The 16,653-nt window shown below is 45.5% G+C and overlaps 6 protein-coding genes across 6 annotated transcripts; all 6 read left to right on the top strand.

The window, feature by feature from the left end:
- Positions 1 to 488: 488 nt before the first annotated feature.
- On the top strand, positions 489 to 3,278 carry TbgDal_XI7810 (DNA repair and recombination helicase protein PIF1, putative; the record flags this gene model as incomplete). Its single annotated transcript, XM_011781624.1, has 1 exon — positions 489 to 3,278. One exon carries the CDS (start codon positions 489 to 491, stop codon positions 3,276 to 3,278), a length of 2,790 nt encoding a protein of 929 aa, XP_011779926.1.
- A 2,615-nt stretch (positions 3,279 to 5,893) lies between these two features.
- On the top strand, positions 5,894 to 6,607 carry TbgDal_XI7800 (14-3-3-like protein, putative; the record flags this gene model as incomplete). The annotated part of the gene is made up of 1 exon (XM_011781623.1): positions 5,894 to 6,607. The coding sequence occupies one exon, from the start codon at positions 5,894 to 5,896 to the stop codon at positions 6,605 to 6,607; it is 714 nt and encodes a 237-aa protein (XP_011779925.1).
- A 2,265-nt stretch (positions 6,608 to 8,872) lies between these two features.
- Positions 8,873 to 9,268, top strand: TbgDal_XI7790 (T. brucei spp.-specific protein; the record flags this gene model as incomplete). The annotated part of the gene is made up of 1 exon (XM_011781622.1): positions 8,873 to 9,268. The coding sequence occupies one exon, from the start codon at positions 8,873 to 8,875 to the stop codon at positions 9,266 to 9,268; it is 396 nt and encodes a 131-aa protein (XP_011779924.1).
- Positions 9,269 to 9,854: 586 nt separating this feature from the next.
- TbgDal_XI7780 (hypothetical protein, conserved) lies at positions 9,855 to 10,577 on the top strand (the record flags this gene model as incomplete). The annotated part of the gene is made up of 1 exon (XM_011781621.1): positions 9,855 to 10,577. One exon carries the CDS (start codon positions 9,855 to 9,857, stop codon positions 10,575 to 10,577), a length of 723 nt encoding a protein of 240 aa, XP_011779923.1.
- A 438-nt stretch (positions 10,578 to 11,015) lies between these two features.
- On the top strand, positions 11,016 to 12,650 carry TbgDal_XI7770 (hypothetical protein, conserved; the record flags this gene model as incomplete). The annotated part of the gene is made up of 1 exon (XM_011781620.1): positions 11,016 to 12,650. One exon carries the CDS (start codon positions 11,016 to 11,018, stop codon positions 12,648 to 12,650), a length of 1,635 nt encoding a protein of 544 aa, XP_011779922.1.
- A 649-nt stretch (positions 12,651 to 13,299) lies between these two features.
- Positions 13,300 to 16,203, top strand: TbgDal_XI7760 (hypothetical protein, conserved; the record flags this gene model as incomplete). The annotated part of the gene is made up of 1 exon (XM_011781619.1): positions 13,300 to 16,203. One exon carries the CDS (start codon positions 13,300 to 13,302, stop codon positions 16,201 to 16,203), a length of 2,904 nt encoding a protein of 967 aa, XP_011779921.1.
- Between the last annotated feature and the right edge of the window lie 450 nt (positions 16,204 to 16,653).

Genomic DNA, 16,653 nt, shown 5'->3' with positions numbered 1-16,653 from the left:
GACTAAAAATTGGTACCATGGACTATGTTAACCTTCCATACGTTTTCGTACTTGTGTATGTCCGTTTGTTTGCACTTGCACTTGCACTCGTACCTGCACCTCCATCTCTCTTTTCTTTATGTAACAACCTATGCCTAATACGAAAAGTTATTATTCTTAGACGCACAAACAGTAGATTAACCATACAGCAAGTTTAAAAAAAAAAGAGAAAACGAAAAGATCTTTAAAGCCAAAAAAGAGCAAAAAAGATACACCATAAACATTCCCACTAGATCAAGCTACAAAGAGGTATATATACGAGCTACCTCTAAGCGTCTAGAAAAGCACTTATTTTCTTTTCTTTTTTTTTATTTTTAATTCCATCTCTTCCCCCTTTTTCCCGGTTGCTGTTGTCCTTTTTACAACGATCCAGCAGCAGCAATTGATACTATTCCAACGACATCCACCGAGGAAATCGAGTTAAAGAGCCTTTTACTCGTGCATACGTTATGTTGCGTCGGCTCCTCCAACCAGCGTACAATGTGGCGTTGTCGGGTACATCAGCTTCAACTCTACCACGTAAAAGCGCTTCTGTCGGACTTGTTCGCACCGCACTGATGCCTGTTGACTACAACGCCGGTGCACTATTTTGTGCCATGCGCTTCACCAGTGGAACGGAGAAGGAGCGCAAGCGTGAGCCCAAGAGGGGCTCAAAGCGACGTTCCAAAGCAACGACGACCCTCTCAACACCCACAGACGCGCAAATTTCAGTGACGGGGGCGCGGGAAGGCGTTGCACTGCCTCAGGAAAACATGCCAGACGCCATCCAACCCCCTGCCACTCTGGAGATGCGCGCCGCTGAAGTTAAGGAAGAGCCCCTGGCAGCCACACCACCACAAATTCAGCCACAAGAGGAAACGATGGGGCCAATAGACGGTGAGCCTCAACTACCCCTTCATTCGACGTTGGTGTACAACGCACTGACTGGCCGTATGACATCGGAGACATCACCATCCTTCTTATGCTTGAAGAGCATAGGGTTTGGTGTCAACAACAAACGGCAGCTGTACGTTGAGAAGCCCGATGTCCTCCGGGACCTCGCGCAGAGAATGAGGAAGGGTACGGCGACGCTTCCCTCCAACTGGCCCGTAACAATTATTCGTGCCCTCGGGGTGATCCTACGCAACCGCAGAGTTGAAGATCCAGCCGAAGCGATTCAGCAGATGATGCAGGTGAAGATTAACAACCTAACGCACAGCCGTTACGCCGCCGTTGTCAATGCTGTGGGCGATACGGACCTGCAGAATATCCTAGACGGTGGCTTGGCTGATGAGTTTGTTGCGGTTGATCTTAACGAGGAGCAGGAGAAGGTCATTAACCTGGCCCTGAAAGGCCACTTGATGTACATTGGTGGCAGTGCTGGTACAGGAAAGACGGTTTTGCTACGCGCCTTGTGTAGACGGATGCAAGCGGAGGGATTGCGCGTTGCAATGACGGCCACAACAGGTGTTGCTGGTTGCCACATTGGAGGTTCAACCTTCCACCACGCTATGGGAGTTTCCGCCCAGGGTGACTTCGTGCGAAAGAACCACCTATTGAGCTACGACGCTATCATCATTGATGAAGTGTCTATGTTGCCTAAGAAAATGTTTGAGGAGTTCGATAGGGTTCTCCGTGAAGAAGCTGGTGCGCCGGACGTGCCCTTTGGCGGGGTGCAAATCATCCTCTGTGGTGATTTCCTGCAGCTAGGTGTGATCAATGAACCCCCGATAATCCATTCCACTACTTTCCGGGAGAAATTCGTGAAGATCCGCCTGGAAACTCAGGTTCGCCAAGCCAAGAGCAGTCTTTTTGCAGATGCGTTGCAACAAATGCGTGTAGGACTTGTGCCGGAAAGTTTGACAGCGTCTGTTGAACAGCTTCCTCCGGGAACTATGGTACCAGCAGCCGTGAACCTTCTTCCAACCAACAAGGAAGTAAACACAGCGAATGAAGAAGAACTGAAACGCCTTCCCGGAGATGCTGTCACCCTTACGCCGGAGACGGGTATAACAGCTCTTAGGTGTGACACCACAGCAACACTCCTCATGAGGACAACGAAGGATTTCAAAGTGGAGGAGTTTACAAAGCACTTGCGTGGATTGCTGCAAGCCACAGTTGACATCCCTAGGGCATCCATGGTGTCTGCCTACCGTATCTACGAAGATGGTCATGCCGTACGCGTTTACCTTCCGCAGAGCGAAAGTGTTGCTTGGCGTGACGCGATACGCGAGCGTTTCCTAGAAGTTGCAGGCCTGATCAATGACTTAGACATAGGAGCCACTGTGACGGAGATTATACCCAGCGGAGACGGTCTGCACACGCCAGAGCACGAGGAATGTCTGCAGAGGCTTATGGCAAAGCACCCCATCGCGCAACCGCTTACGCTAAAGAAGGGGTGCCGCGTCCTTTTGCGTACCAACCTCACTTCACGTTTAGTCAACGGGAGTATTGGTACAGTAGTGGACTTCGTGGAGTGTAGTATGGAAAATATTCCTGTTGCCCTTCGTTGCGAACGTGTGAACCGCTGCGTCGATAGGTATCGTATTTACTGCACGATGGAATGCGGCATGCCCGTACCGCTTTTACCTGTGGTTAAGTTCCATAGTGGTGAAACGATTGTTGTCCCGCCGTGGGAATTTTTGGTTGGTGGAAATCCCATTACCCAGTACTACAGTCTAAGCAGCGTATCCCTGCCCCTTAGTTTAGCATATGCCTTCACCGTCCATAAGGTGCAGGGACTAACGCTTGTTGGTCGTGTCCATCTCGAACTGTCCCGCATGTGGCCCTGTGAGCATTTGTTATACGTCGCCATGAGTCGTGTACGCAACCCAGAGCAACTTAGTATGTCTTCTTTTGACCCCAAGATGGTGCTGGCAAATGAGGCTTGTGTGAAGTTTGACCGTGAACTTAATACCGTAGACAATTTGCCATCGTTAGCCGAGTACCCCGTGTCCTCATGGAAGCGCTGTAATGATATGGTTTATCATTTACGGCGTCAGGGGACTTCTTTAGACCGGTACTTGCAAAATGGAGCAGCAAAAGAAGGTGGAAGTGTTCCCGTACAGCAGTTAGGTCTTTCGGGTCCTGTTAAAGGGTCGTTAGAACATTCGATGGTTGTGTCACGACGGTTGCGAAAGCTGATCAAGCAGACTGAGCGCACCATACGTATGCACGAGCGCCGCCAAAAGAAAATGGCGGTGGAGGGTGCAAAGCAGACTGACACCACCAAGGCCTCCTCTGGTGAGTCGTTGGAATAGAATCGAATTAAAAACTTTGTTTCTTTGTTGTTGTTGTTGTTTTTTTTTTTAAATTTATTGTTTGTTACAGTTCTTCCTTACCCTTGTATTTTTATCGTGTTTTGTCTAATGTTTTTTTATTATTATTTTGTTTTAAAGGATAAGTTTCTCCCTTCCCTTTGTACATTTCCCCACCCTTTCTTGTTTTTTGTTTTTTTTTGTTTTACTACACCTTTTCTTCCCTTCCCCTTACAATTTAGATGACGGACTGTTCCTTTGGTGGAAGTCCAACATATATTTCCTTCCCCTCTTACGAATCACACACGCACATATATATTTATATATTTATATATTTATATATGAATATGCAAACACAAGTATTCCCCTCTTCGTTTTTTTTATGTTTTCTTTTATTTTATGTTTTATGTTCCACTTCGGAGCCGTAGGTCGTATATTTCTTCGTTCATTATACATTTCAGAAGGACGAGAGAACAAAAGAAGAAGAGGGAAGAAAATATATATATATATATATACGCCTCAGGGATCCGAAATATAGAGCCTCTACATATTCTGCTGCATGAAACGGCCGAATTATCTTTTTTATTTATTTTTATTTTTATCTTTTTTTTAATTTTTTATTTTTGGTCTTGTGTTTGCGCGTGATTCAGTTGATTCCTCTTTATTTTTATTTTGTTTTGTAGATTGGTAAATGGAACAGCCAGAGGATGTGTAAAAGGACCCCATAGACACATACACATACACATATATATATACATCCACATTCATTCATTCACTCACTCACTTTTACACACACAATTTAATCGCAAAAAAAAATAATAATAAATAAATAAACACAAACACTTTCAATTGTTTTTTTTTCAATTTTTCTCCCGCGCGGCGCGAACCGTTTTTCAACACGATGAGCGCTGTGGCACCATAGACGCAAAAAAAAAAAAGAAGTTAAAATACATCAGTGAGGTTCTACAATTGGCGGAGAGGAAACACAAAAATAAAAAAGAAAAAAGAAGGGAGTCGAATAAATTAAAAAAATAAAAAAATATATATATTTATATAACAACGCATCACTTCCCAATTCACTTCACACTTTACTTCGCACAACAACACAAACGTAAAGGAGGAGGAGGAAAAGAGAGGTGGGTAAAAAAAAAAAAAGAAAAGAAAAACATATGCAAACATATTTTAAGCCCACAAAACCTTTTACTTAACGTACACCTGCAGTCATCATTACCAACCTGTTGTGATTTGTTTTGTCATTTCTTTACCCCTTTTTATAAATGAAAATATTTTTGGCTAAAAGAAACCTGTTGAAAGGGGGGAAAATACCATAGAGTTATTTATTATTATGATATCGTGTTGTATTTTTGTTGTTTCCTTTATTATTATTATTATTGTTATTATTTTATTTGTTTGAGCGCGGTTGGTTTCGGGCTGTGTGGAATGTTTGCATATTTGTAACGGTGTCTTTCTGTTGTTGTTTTGTTGTGCGGAGGTGTAGTGGAGCAGGGGCAAAAGTGAATATAGAAATTAAGAAGGAAAATGGGGCAATTAATTTTTAAACAATATATATATATATATATATATATATATATCAAAACTTAAATTTATTTTAAGAAATAAAAAGAAAAAAAGAAAAGCTGGTACCGAGAATGGAGCAACCCTTGCGAAATCAAATTTTAAAAAAAACACACACACAAATAGAAAAGAACGGGATAAGAATAATAATAATAATAATCGTGATGATTATAATGGTAAATGCAATAAGGCCTCTACTCTATTCATACATTTTTTTGCGTGAAATGTAACGATGATACGACACCCTTTTATAATTTTTTTTGTTTTCCTCTTCACCTTTTTGTTTTCTCGCCTCTCTCATCATATATTTCTTGCCTTCACACATTTTTCTCATGGCTGTTTTTTTTTTCCATTTACGATTTCTTTTGTTTTTTGTTGTTTTTGTTGTTTGTTATGATTCTTTCTTTCTTTACTTTGTTTTTTTGTTTTCTCGAAGTTTTTTTTTCTTTTTTCCCTTTGTTTTTTTTTTAATTCCTACATATTATGGGTATCTTCGGTTTCTATTTATGTTTCCTTTTTTTTTTTATCATTTTTATTATTACTTTAAATTTTGTTTATTACTGTTTTTCTTTTGTTTGTTTTGTCACCTTCTGTTGCTCTCATTATTATCATTGTACACAACCGTCTCGTGTTGTTGTTGTTGTTTCCTTCTTTTTTTGTTTCGTGTGCTGTAGTTAAAGAGATTCAATTGAGAAAAAAAAAAAGAATAATAACAATAATAAAAAGGATAGAGCAACGTGAGAAGGAAAGAGAACGTCAAAATAGGTGAAGTCAACATTTTTTTTTTGAAAAAAAAAAAGAAAAAAAGAGGAGAATAGCATCAAGTGAAGGTGGGTCTTTACACCAGCGTTGCTGTTATTACCATTTTTGCTTTAAATAACAGTACGTAGAATAAACAAAAAAAATCTATATTAAAAAAAAAAAGAGAAGAAAATAAGTGAATAAAGAACGCGTATATCAACAACAACAAAAAACAAAAGAAAAAACAAGCGGTTAAAATGGCGGGCTTTCAAATACCTGAAAAGCGCGAGCAGCTTACAGTCATGGCGCGGATCGCTGAACAGTGTGAGCGGTATGACGAGATCCTCGTTTGCATGAAACGGGTCGTAAAACTGAACCCCGTCCTGTCGTCGGAGGAGCGCAATCTTCTCTCCGTCGCGTATAAAAACGTCATTGGAGCCCGTCGTGCCTGTTGGAGAAGCATCAGCGCACTGGAGCAGAAGGAGGATCTGAAGAAAGAAAAGAATGTTACACTCATTAAGGCCTTCAAGCGCCAAATCGAAAAGGAATTAAGTGACATTTGCATCGACATTTTGGAACTTATCGAGAAGCATCTGCTGCCTAATGCTGAGACGGATGAGACGAAAGTGTATTACCTCAAGATGAAGGGCGACTATCACCGTTACTATGCCGAAATTGAAACCAATACAGAGGAACAGAAGGACAAGGCTCTGGAGGCTTACACGCAGGCAATGCAATACAACGCTTCATTGAAACCAACGAGCCCTATTCGCCTCGGACTCGCATTAAACTTCTCCGTTTTCTATTACGAAATCCTGAAGAGTCCTGACCGCGGTTGTCAATTGGCACGCGAGGCCTTTGAGGAGGCGCTGAGCGATCCGGATGTGTTGGATGAGGAACAACACAAAGAAGCGGCACTCATCATGCAACTGTTGCGTGACAACCTCGCCTTATGGACAGAAGACGCACATCCGGAAGGACGGGATGACGGAACTGCGATGGAGGAATTGGAGTGAGTTTTCTTCATTTCCATCTATTTTTTTTTCTTTCTTTCTTGCCTTCTGGTCTCGGTTGGCTAACGGCACCGTGATGGAAAGAAGACGTGCGTGTATGTCTTTGTGTGTGTGTGTGTGTGTGTGTGTATGCGTGTGTCTGAATTTTGTGGGTTAAGGCAAGTACGTAAAGAGAAAGAAATATACACATATATCTGCATCTACATATAAATGTTTGTTTATATACACCAAGAGGAAAACAAAAACAAAAACAAAAACAGAAAGAAAATGACACATGTGAGTGAGTGAATCTATCTATGTGTGTGTGTGTGTGTGTGTGTGTGTGTGTGTGTTAGAGAGAAAGATCGACCGATCGGCTAAAAGAAAGGGGAAAAGGCATGGGTGAGACAAGAGGAAAAAAAAAGGAGTAAATAATGTAAGAAGAAAGGAAAGGAAAGGGCGGAATAGAGAAAAAAGTATACAATTCATCCGCACCGGAATGCAAAGCTGCAGCAAATGGTTGAAGTTTTGAGGTCATGAAGGGGAGGAGTAAATGAAAAAAAAAGAGAGGTTTGAAAGGAAATAAAGGTGGAGAGGAAGGACCATATAAATAAATAAATAAATATATATATATATATATATATATGGAAAAAAACTGACGAGGCACGGGGAACAAAGCGTAATAAGCGAACCCAATGGACGAGTATTACGAAAAGACTGAAGGCAATGTTGCCAGAACGAAAGTAAAGAAAAGATGAGAAAGGAAGTTAAATGTATATTTACTTACATTTGCACTTATGCATATATTCGTGAATGTATGTCGACATGTGTGAAGGGGGAGAGGTGTGCACGACATCAACCCACGGGGTTTATGTGATGACCATGTGAAAGTGGACCTGCGAACTGTTGATTGAGCCGTTGCGCACTTCCGTAAGGGAGGTGGAGGAAAAAGGAATGAAGGACTAAAGTGGGACAAAACGCGCATTTTTCGCCGCAAACTTCCTCCCAAATAAAAGTTAGTGAATGGCCTAAGTAACGAGGGAAAAAAACAGGACACTTTTTTTCTTCTTTTCTTTTCTTCCTTATATTTTCCGACCCCCACCTCACTTTCGTTGCAGTTGGGACACACCCATCAACTTATAATGGTAAATATTGTAGTAATTACTGCGGTTGTTCCCACATTACTGTTCCTGCTGTCTATATTATGGCCATATTTATATATATATATATATATATATATGTGTGTGTGTGTACATATGTGTGCTGGCACCTGCATGCACTCTCTCGATTAGTTGGTTTTACATATGATTAGTGACTGAGGACTCTAAACGGTGACAAATTTGCATTGAGTAAATGAATCAAGGAAAGGAAGAATATGGAAAGATGTGAAAAGGGAATGGTTTGTCTGGGACGTGATGCGGAAGTAATGTGTAGGAGCGAATTAAAAATTATATATATATATATATATATATATAAACTGAGAAAGGAGAATGAACGAGACATAGAGGGATTGATTGGGACGTGCCAAAAGTGTTTTGGGGGAAGGGGAAATAGAAGTGAAGTGTAATAAGAAGGTATATCAGGGTGGGATTACAGTCATATTTGCTTTCAAAAAAAAAAAAGTGGGTCTCTGAAAGTCGGAGGAACAGTAAATATTTAGCAAAAAGAAAAGAAAAGAAAGAAAAGGTAAAAGGGGAATACATACATTGCCAACGCGAACAAATGGAAGGGTATTTTGTGGATTAGGCGCGCGGTGCCGTTTCGTTGCTTTAATCCTGACTTTTCCTTTTTTTTCTTTTTTCAATGCTGTTTCTTTCTTTTTTGTACTTGCGTACAGGTGAAAGTGTGCAGGTGTCGTGTCAGGAGATTATCTACTGTTAGGGTCCTTCTTTTGTTTGTTTGTTCCCTCTTGTTCGTTGCGACACGTCTCTTTCTCAACGAATGTGTGTCTCTACGTGTTTGTTTGCTTGTTTGTTTGTTTTGCCTAATGATGTCTTCTACATCGGGGATTGAGGTACGCTTTTTCTGTTTCTGTTTCTTGTCCACACGTGCCTTTGCGAATTTTGGTTGGGCAGAATTTCGCAGTTCGTCACAACAACTGCAGCTCCCGCATACTTCTCCAATATCCCCACTGAGGAAAAGGGTAAACAAGTGCATGATGGGACTCACACCTTCCCTGTGCAAGTGGTTGAACGTGTGGCCTCTCTTCACGTACTCGCGCGCATTTCAATTCTTCTTTCTTTTCTCTTCTGGAGCTGTTGGTTATTATTACAAGACGGCGATGTAAGAATGTGGATTGGAATAGCCGATTTTTTTTTTTCTTTTACCACACCCTTCTTATGTTACTTCCGAACACAAAGGCACGCGCCCACACGCACACATATATGTATATATATATATATATATAAATATATACATAAGCATATACAGGCACATGCACGCGTCATCGACCCATTCATCCAATGCAGTATCGCGGGTACCGTAATCCCACCCGTATGTTACATTTGCTCGCCCCTTTTTCGTGTCTCTCTCGTTTTTCTACAGTTTTTTCTTCTTTTTTTTTCTTTTTTTTCCCCCCTCTCCGTCTCAGACAAACGGACGTGCACGCATGCAAACCTGCACACCCACCAAATCTTTCCACGTGCTTTTTCTCGTTTCTTTTTGTCTTTTTTACTTGGTAGGTGAGGGATTCACGGTGCTTATGTGGGGTGTGTAGCTTGTCGTAAACAAATAAAATGCATGGCATGTCGGTGTTATAGCTCCCTCCCCCCTCCTCGTTTTTTTTTCATTTTTATTTACTGCGGTGGTTGTTTCTTTTTTTTTTTTTTGGCTCTTTCGTTTCTTCCCCTTTTTTATTATTTTTGTTATTATTTACTCATGTCCCTCTGTTCTTTTTCCCTTTCGTTTCTTGCCCTCTCCATGCACGAGGAATTTGTTGTGCCCTCGCATTTGGTGGTAACAGCCGCGCCGGTCGCATCGGTTGCACCTTCATGTCGGTAAGTCATCATTTAATTCTTTCTATTATTTCTCCAACTGTCTTCAATCATCATATTTTTATTATACCCTGTACAAATTTACTCTTGCAGAGACACAGTGAGTGAGGCATACACTCAGTTATACGCACCCACACACTCTCGGTAGCGTGTTGCGATAACATAAAGAAGGTATCGGGAGTCAAGAAGAAGGAGAGAAGGTGCAAGTACATCTGAGGTTTATCTATCGTCCCATCATCTGGAGGCCGGCTTGCTTCAAAAAAAAAAAAAAAAGAGAAATGCCAGCACCAGTTTACCGCTTCGCCCTGCTGGCCATCAGGCAGATGTCTAAGCCGATGGTTAGTCGTACCGTGAAAAAAGCCCAACACGGGGCGAGTATCACACGAACAGTCTGCCTTCGACTTGGACACTTGTCTGCAGCCATTTCCTCTGTCATGGCGAGGTGGCATGTGGAGGAAAAACACAAACCAACTCCAGTCAACTCGTCGAAGCAAGACGGTGCCACCGGAGAAGGCTCCACATCGACATTTGGAAAATCAAAAGAGGACCGAGCGGTCACGGTGGCGCCGCGAGTGCGGTCATTGCTTGGTTCCACACCTTCGAGCAGAGGTGGAAGGAGTCGTAGCGGTCGAATTTTCTTTTCATCGCGGCCCATGAGAACGGTGTGGCAAACTTTTAGGGAAGGTTACTCCGCTTCCTTGTCTGAGGAACACCTTGTAGCCGCAGGAGCTGAGCTCCTCATTGAGTTGCTGGTGTATTTCATTCTTGCGTTTGTGTTGTATGCTGAAATTACCTCGAGCGCAAAGGCCTCTGAGGCGAAGGAAAGACGCCTACTACAGCGAATTGACGCCTTGGAACAAAAGGTGAATGAACTGGTTGAGGCCAACAAACACATGGATTTGGCAGCGCTTGAGGTTGCGGTGCATGTAGAGGAGCCCCGGGGTCTCCGTTGGGTTTGCCATAAGTTTAATGATGTTGCAAAAAAGGCACTTGGAACATAGTCGCTAGAAAAAGGGAGGATGTTCTGTTGTTTTTTTTTTATTTTTCATTTCCCGTGTTTCTCACACATTATTCCCTTTTGTTTCTCGGAGCACTACCGGGGAAGGGGCGAAACTTACCTGCTGGTGGAACTATTGGAAGTGTGCAAGTGAAAGCTGTGTATAACCTCATACATAGGGAGGCAAGGATGTACTTTGCTCTCCTTCCTGTCTCACTGACCCCTCATGAGATTTGTTGGACCAGCTAAAGCGGACCCGCCGCATTATGAAGCGCCCTCGTGTTTTATCGATGTGTTCTTTGCACGCTGAGATCTATGCATATATATGTATATATATATATATATATTAATTCTTCTCTATTATCTGATTTGAGTCCTCATCTGGTGTTAACCTTGTTTCCTTTTTCCGATCTTGCGTAACCTCCAGGGGCGAGACGGTGCAATGGACACATCTGAGGAGGCAACTGACAAAGCTAACGGCTCGCGTCGTCCCTCCGCCGAGGAACAGCTGCGAGACCTTCAGGAGAAAACAAATTTATGGAAGCAATCCGTTGCCCAGCAACTGAGTGAGGCGACAAAAAAGAACAAGCAGCTAAGAGACGAACTAAAGCAAGTTAATGCAAACCATGGCTCCGAAATGGGGGCCCTGCGGGTGCAGTTAGAGAAGGAGTTCCGCGAGCGAACCAGCCTGAAGGATGAAGAGCTGCAAAATGTGCAGACGCAACTAATGGAACTTCGAAAGGAGAAGCGCAGCATGGTTGAGCAACACGAGCGGGATCTTAAGCAGGCTATCGCCCGTGTGCGGGAGACGTGCGCGGTGGAGCACACCATGCGCACTGATGCGGAGACGCAACAACATGAGGCAGAGCTGCACAAACTCAGGGATGCTATGGAGCTCAAGGAAAAAGAATTAGCACTGTCCGAGCACGAAGTTTGTGTCATGAAGACCCGCCTTGAGCGCCTAGCTGAACAATATAGAGAGCTTTCGGCCCTTATGACTCAAAACACAACTCAGCTGGAGAGCGGTGGGGACGCAGCAAATAAGGAGAAGGTGCTTGAAAACGCGCTGAAAGCTAGTGACGCGGCTCACCAGCAGCAGTTGGAGACAGTGCGATCAGAAATGAGCAACTTGGAAGAGAGACATGCAGCCAAGTTACGTGAGATGCAGCGTGCGCATGAGTTGGAACAGCAACGATGCATGAATGAAGTGTATCAGCGGGAGGAACAGCTTGCCACTCTTCAGACCCTTCTTCATCAGGCACAACACGAGGCAGAAGCCGCACAGCGGAGAATTTCAAATGTGAGACTGGAGAGAGAGCAGATGGAACAACAGCTGACCGAGCGCGTAGCAGGACTTAGTAGGGAGCTTGCAAGTCGCATGGAATATGCACAGCAGCTTGCGGCTGAGGTAAACTCCCTGCAGCGCGAGTTGGGTAGACAGGAGGGACTTGTGAGGAGTTTGGAGGAGGAGGCTAACATGCGCGAGGAGGCTTTCCAAACCCTTCTTCTTTCTGAAGAAAATCGTGCTCTGGTCATGGGCTTGCAGGAGGCACTGCAAAAGAGCCGCGACGATGCAGAGGCGTGGGCTCGTAAATATGAAGAGGCTGTGCAACAAACCAAGTCGACGTGTGCTGTGCCAATAGGTTACCCTTGTGACGGAAACGACGGGGATGAACGTAAGTTTCGTGAGTTGGCGCAGCGTGAAAAGGCCCTTGAAGAGGAGAACTTGCGCTTGCAAACAAAAGCAAAGTTACTTCGAGCAATGGAGCTCAGGTTGGAAGAACTGAAGCGGTCGATGGCCTCGCAAGCGAGCACCATCCTCGAACACCACAACAGTGGTAACCGGGGTAGTAGGATGGGTGATGTTCGCTATGGAGAGGAAAGAAAGGGATCACGCTCAGCTTCCCCTCTGCGCCGGATGCAATTGATGTGGAATCAGCACTCAAGTGTTAGCGGCAGACTGTCAAGGTGTGCCTTTGAACTTTCCCGCTGCAGATTGCCCCAATGCATGCTGCTGTTTGCCTTTTGCGTTGCCTCATTGCTCATAATATTTGTCGTTAGGTCGTTTTCGTTGTGACACCGTAGGAAGGGAGGTCACTTTTTGCTAGCTTCTTTGCGGTGATGCTTCTGTTGATATTCGTTGGTTTCCCAACAGCCGGCGCGACTAGCAAGTGATCCAGCGGTGCCGCCGTTAAATGTTCGATCTGCAGTTCGCCAGTGCCTACCCGCATCACACTGGCAGTACTAGCCTACGCACACGCGTAAAAAGTTCCCCGTAGCACAATCTTTCGGAGCTTCATTTCTCTTCTCCCCCCCCCCCCACCCCCAGTGCTTGTCCGTGTATTCTGTGCATCTGGCGGGGACTACGCAAGTGGGCGTTGGTTGAACTGTGTCTGTTAGTGGCGTCGAGCCCTCGATGTCTCCCTCCTAGCTGCTTTTGCCTAGCGTCATCTTCACATTGGCATCAGTGGTGATGTAGCAGCTGGCACACCACTGTTACTGTTGTCGCAGTCTGGTCTTCCGGTGTAATATATTTCCCCCCCCCCCCCGAATCCTTATGAAGCGTTTCCTTAACGGTATTTCTATTTGGTGTCGTTTTTCTTTGTTCGTGTTCAAACGCCTTGTTCCTACACTTGTTCTTCCCTTTCTTCTTTGGACACAATAATTCTCATACGTGTGTATTCACACGCAAATATAACTCAAGTACAACCTTGCGTGTGTGGGTTATGTTCCGTAAGAAGGCCCACTCGACGCTCGTTTCATCCGTGGTGGATGCCGTGAAGAAGGTGAACGACGCGGATGAACCCCTTCGGCACGTGTTGCGTAGTTACAGGGAAGCATCAGAGCCGATGTCAGACTTGGACGAATGCCTGGAGGGGCGGGGTGGAAGCGACAATAAAGAGAAATCATCCGAAGGGACGACACAGCGGGTCACATCGTCGGCGGCGAGGTCACCGGCTATTCTCACGTACAAGGGCTTTGCCGCTTCCCTTACATGTCCGAAGAAATTTCACCTGCTGCAAAACCATACAGACCTAACTAGTGATATCTCTATAGCGGATGCGGTACACCTTGACGACGGCGCAGCATTCAACGAGCTTGCGCGGCGGTGGGATCGGCTGCAGTTTGGGAGTCGTGCTGTTGTAGTGCAGGAGCAGAACTTTGAAGATGCAGTTCGCCGCTCGGAGGAAATTCTGTTGAAATACTTCCAGACTGTATACGCCCAACTGGGTGACCAAGCTCCCGCTTTAACAATCCATCGGCCCGCGTTCGCGACGCCATTTGGGGGTCAGAGTAGGGGCTCACAGGAGCAACAAAAGGTTCAGCAAGGAGGAAAGAAGGGAGCGGCCGACATTATACTGCGGGCGAGACCAGCGGTGCTGCGGTTCCGACCCAAAGACAACCAGTGGGTTATCTTGGAAACCGCCTCCGCACTTGACCCGGCAGGCAACCCGGTACGACTTGCACAGTACCTGCAAAGGTTGCACTTCACGACAGTTGCCTTTCGCTACTGGATAACGCAACCACACATCCCAATAGGTATACGAAAGAGATTCCTGGATATTGACCTTGACACCGTCACTGAAAAGAATCTCAAGGGTCATCGATTGGAAACTGCTGCAGAGGTCGCGGTGCCTTTGGACTTAAAACGCAGTGGGTTACTGCACATTCGGCAATTCTTTCCCGGACCTGTTACGTTGATGGACTGCGATCCGACTCGGCTTGTGAAGTATGTACAACGGCTGTCCCTCGAGGATATGATTGACGCGGACATAAATAACAGCCAGCGGTCGGGCAGCGCATTCGGCACGGGTGAGTTTCCATCCAGTGGTGAGCAGGACATAACTAAATTACAGGCCGAGGTGGAAGCCATGCAGGAACGTGGTCACGGTCGCCAGCAATGGGCTGGCAGCACCTCCAACCGAACCGCGAAGAAGAGGGAGGTGGAGCTGCGGAAATTATTCGCAAAGCAACAGAAACTGGTGGAAGCACTGATTAGTACTCGCACTTTGCGGCTTGTCGAAATGGGACGAGAGCCTGCGAATGCGCAAAAGTGGCGTGCTTTTGCCAGTGATACCGACGCTGTATTGAAGGCAACATTTGTTGATGAGGGCGAGAGTGGGATGTTAGTGGACGACCAGGAGGACAAAGGCAAGAAAGGCAAAGCTGCCAAGGCAAAGCAGGGGCCGACGGCAACAGGTAAAGGTGGAGGTAGACACTGTGCTACTCAGATACCATGCGTTCCGACTTACTCGGAGTTTATTGGTGCCCACTGCTCGCGGGGAGATGTATGTCCCTTTTTTGCTGAGGGTCTTTGCTTACCTAACAAGTTTGATGAACCGATTCGACAGCGTGATAATCACCTTTTTACCGTTCCGTCTACCGCTGTTTCGAGAAAGACTACATGGTGGTTACAGGGCCTCCGTACGGTCCAGGACGTTTTGTACCAATACAAAAAGGGTGCTGTTAACCTTACTGCACCACAGTTACGATACGTGAAGGCTATAACAGCAGGTAAAGTATTTGTCAACCCCAAGGAAATTGAAGATTTCTTCTCGCGCATCCGCTATCCGGCTTTTTTAATCGACTTTGAGGCAACGCAATTCGCGTTACCCCCGTTTGAAAAAGTCGTTGCATTTCAGCCTTTACCATTCCAGTTTTCTCTTGATGTGTTTCAGGAGGATGTTCTCAACGAAACGCCAACGCACTATGACTTCTTGCACTTCGGTAAGGGCTACTCTCCGAATGAAGATCCGCGGCGTGCATGCATTGCGGAACTAATGCACATCGTGCGGAAGGAGCGGGCGAAAAAACGGGATGCGATGACGGCGTCTGGAGAACTAGCGAGGTTAGAGAGGCTAAAAAAGCAGCTGGAAGAAGAGGAGTTTGCAGCAGTCACCAACGCGCGGCGAGGTCGTCGCGCAACCAAGGCTCGGGGACCCAATATTACTAAAAATAATCCACTACACGAACCCGTCAACTTCTACGATGGGTGCTTCATTGCCCACTTTGCCAGCTTTGAAAAATCTTGCTTGGAGAAATTGGGGCAGTTGGTGGATGAGTACAAGGAGGAAATCAAACAGTTCTATTTCCTTGATACACTTGACTTGTTTAAACGAGGGTTTGTTCACCCCAACGCGCATGGCTCTAATTCACTTAAAAAGGTTCTTCCGGGCTTGTGTCCTGATTTCAAGTATGGTGTTTTTGGTGGGGATGCGGCTGGTGACGTGGTTGATGCAGGTGAGGGAGAAGGTAGTGGTGGTGGTGGGCGGCAGGACGAGCAGAAGGGCGAAAATGCCATGGGTGTGTACCGCTTGTGGTATCACCACGAAGGTGGAGGCTCATTAAGAGACCTCCAGCAGACAGTCATGCAAGACGAGCGGCGCCGCGGTATTTACGAGGGCAAGAACAAATTGGACACGATGGTGCAAGCCGCCCGTCCTGATGTCCGGGACAAGGCGTGGGCCATGCTTCGGATCCAGTTACTTGAGTACTGCTCTCTGGACACGAAGGCGTTGTACGAGATTATGCGTCAAGTGTGGCTAGAGAAGGAATCTGCGAAGGGACTGAAGCCCGACAAGGGTGGTTGGGTAATGACAGACCCGCTCCCGCGCGAATACCGGCTATGATCGATCCGATGTGAAGCCGCGAGCAACTCTGGACGACAGCGTCGCTTCCGTGTGGGGAGGGGAAAGTAACTCAAACTACTAACGTCCTCAAAAGCGGTGACGGTGCAGGAGATATTCATTAAAAAAAAAAAAGAGAGGCAGATGTGCGAAAAAGGGGAAGGGCTCGCGAGTGCATATAGGGTACAGGGACGGAAGTAATGGAGGTAAGGAGGAAAGTGCTCACCATCCCTTTCTTCTTTTCCCCGTGTATGTTTTTCTTTGCCTTGTGTTGCAACCAACACTAAAGCATCCCAGAAGCGGCGTCTCGCAACAGGTCTTGTAGGAGTGGCGGAAGAAGGTGTTGATCGGTCATCACTGCCTTCAACGTGGAGGGGCATATGCAAACTGTGCATCTTGTTTTTTTTTTCTCCGTACCACGTGCCTCTGCATCGCTTTGTGTGCACATTTCTC

Source organism: Trypanosoma brucei, chromosome 11 (genome assembly GCF_000210295.1).
Source record: "Trypanosoma brucei gambiense DAL972 chromosome 11, complete sequence".
NCBI lineage: Eukaryota > Euglenozoa > Kinetoplastea > Trypanosomatida > Trypanosomatidae > Trypanosoma > Trypanosoma brucei.
The sequence above is the reverse complement of the archived record's forward strand: the minus strand, read 5'-3'. Positions and strand labels throughout refer to the sequence as shown.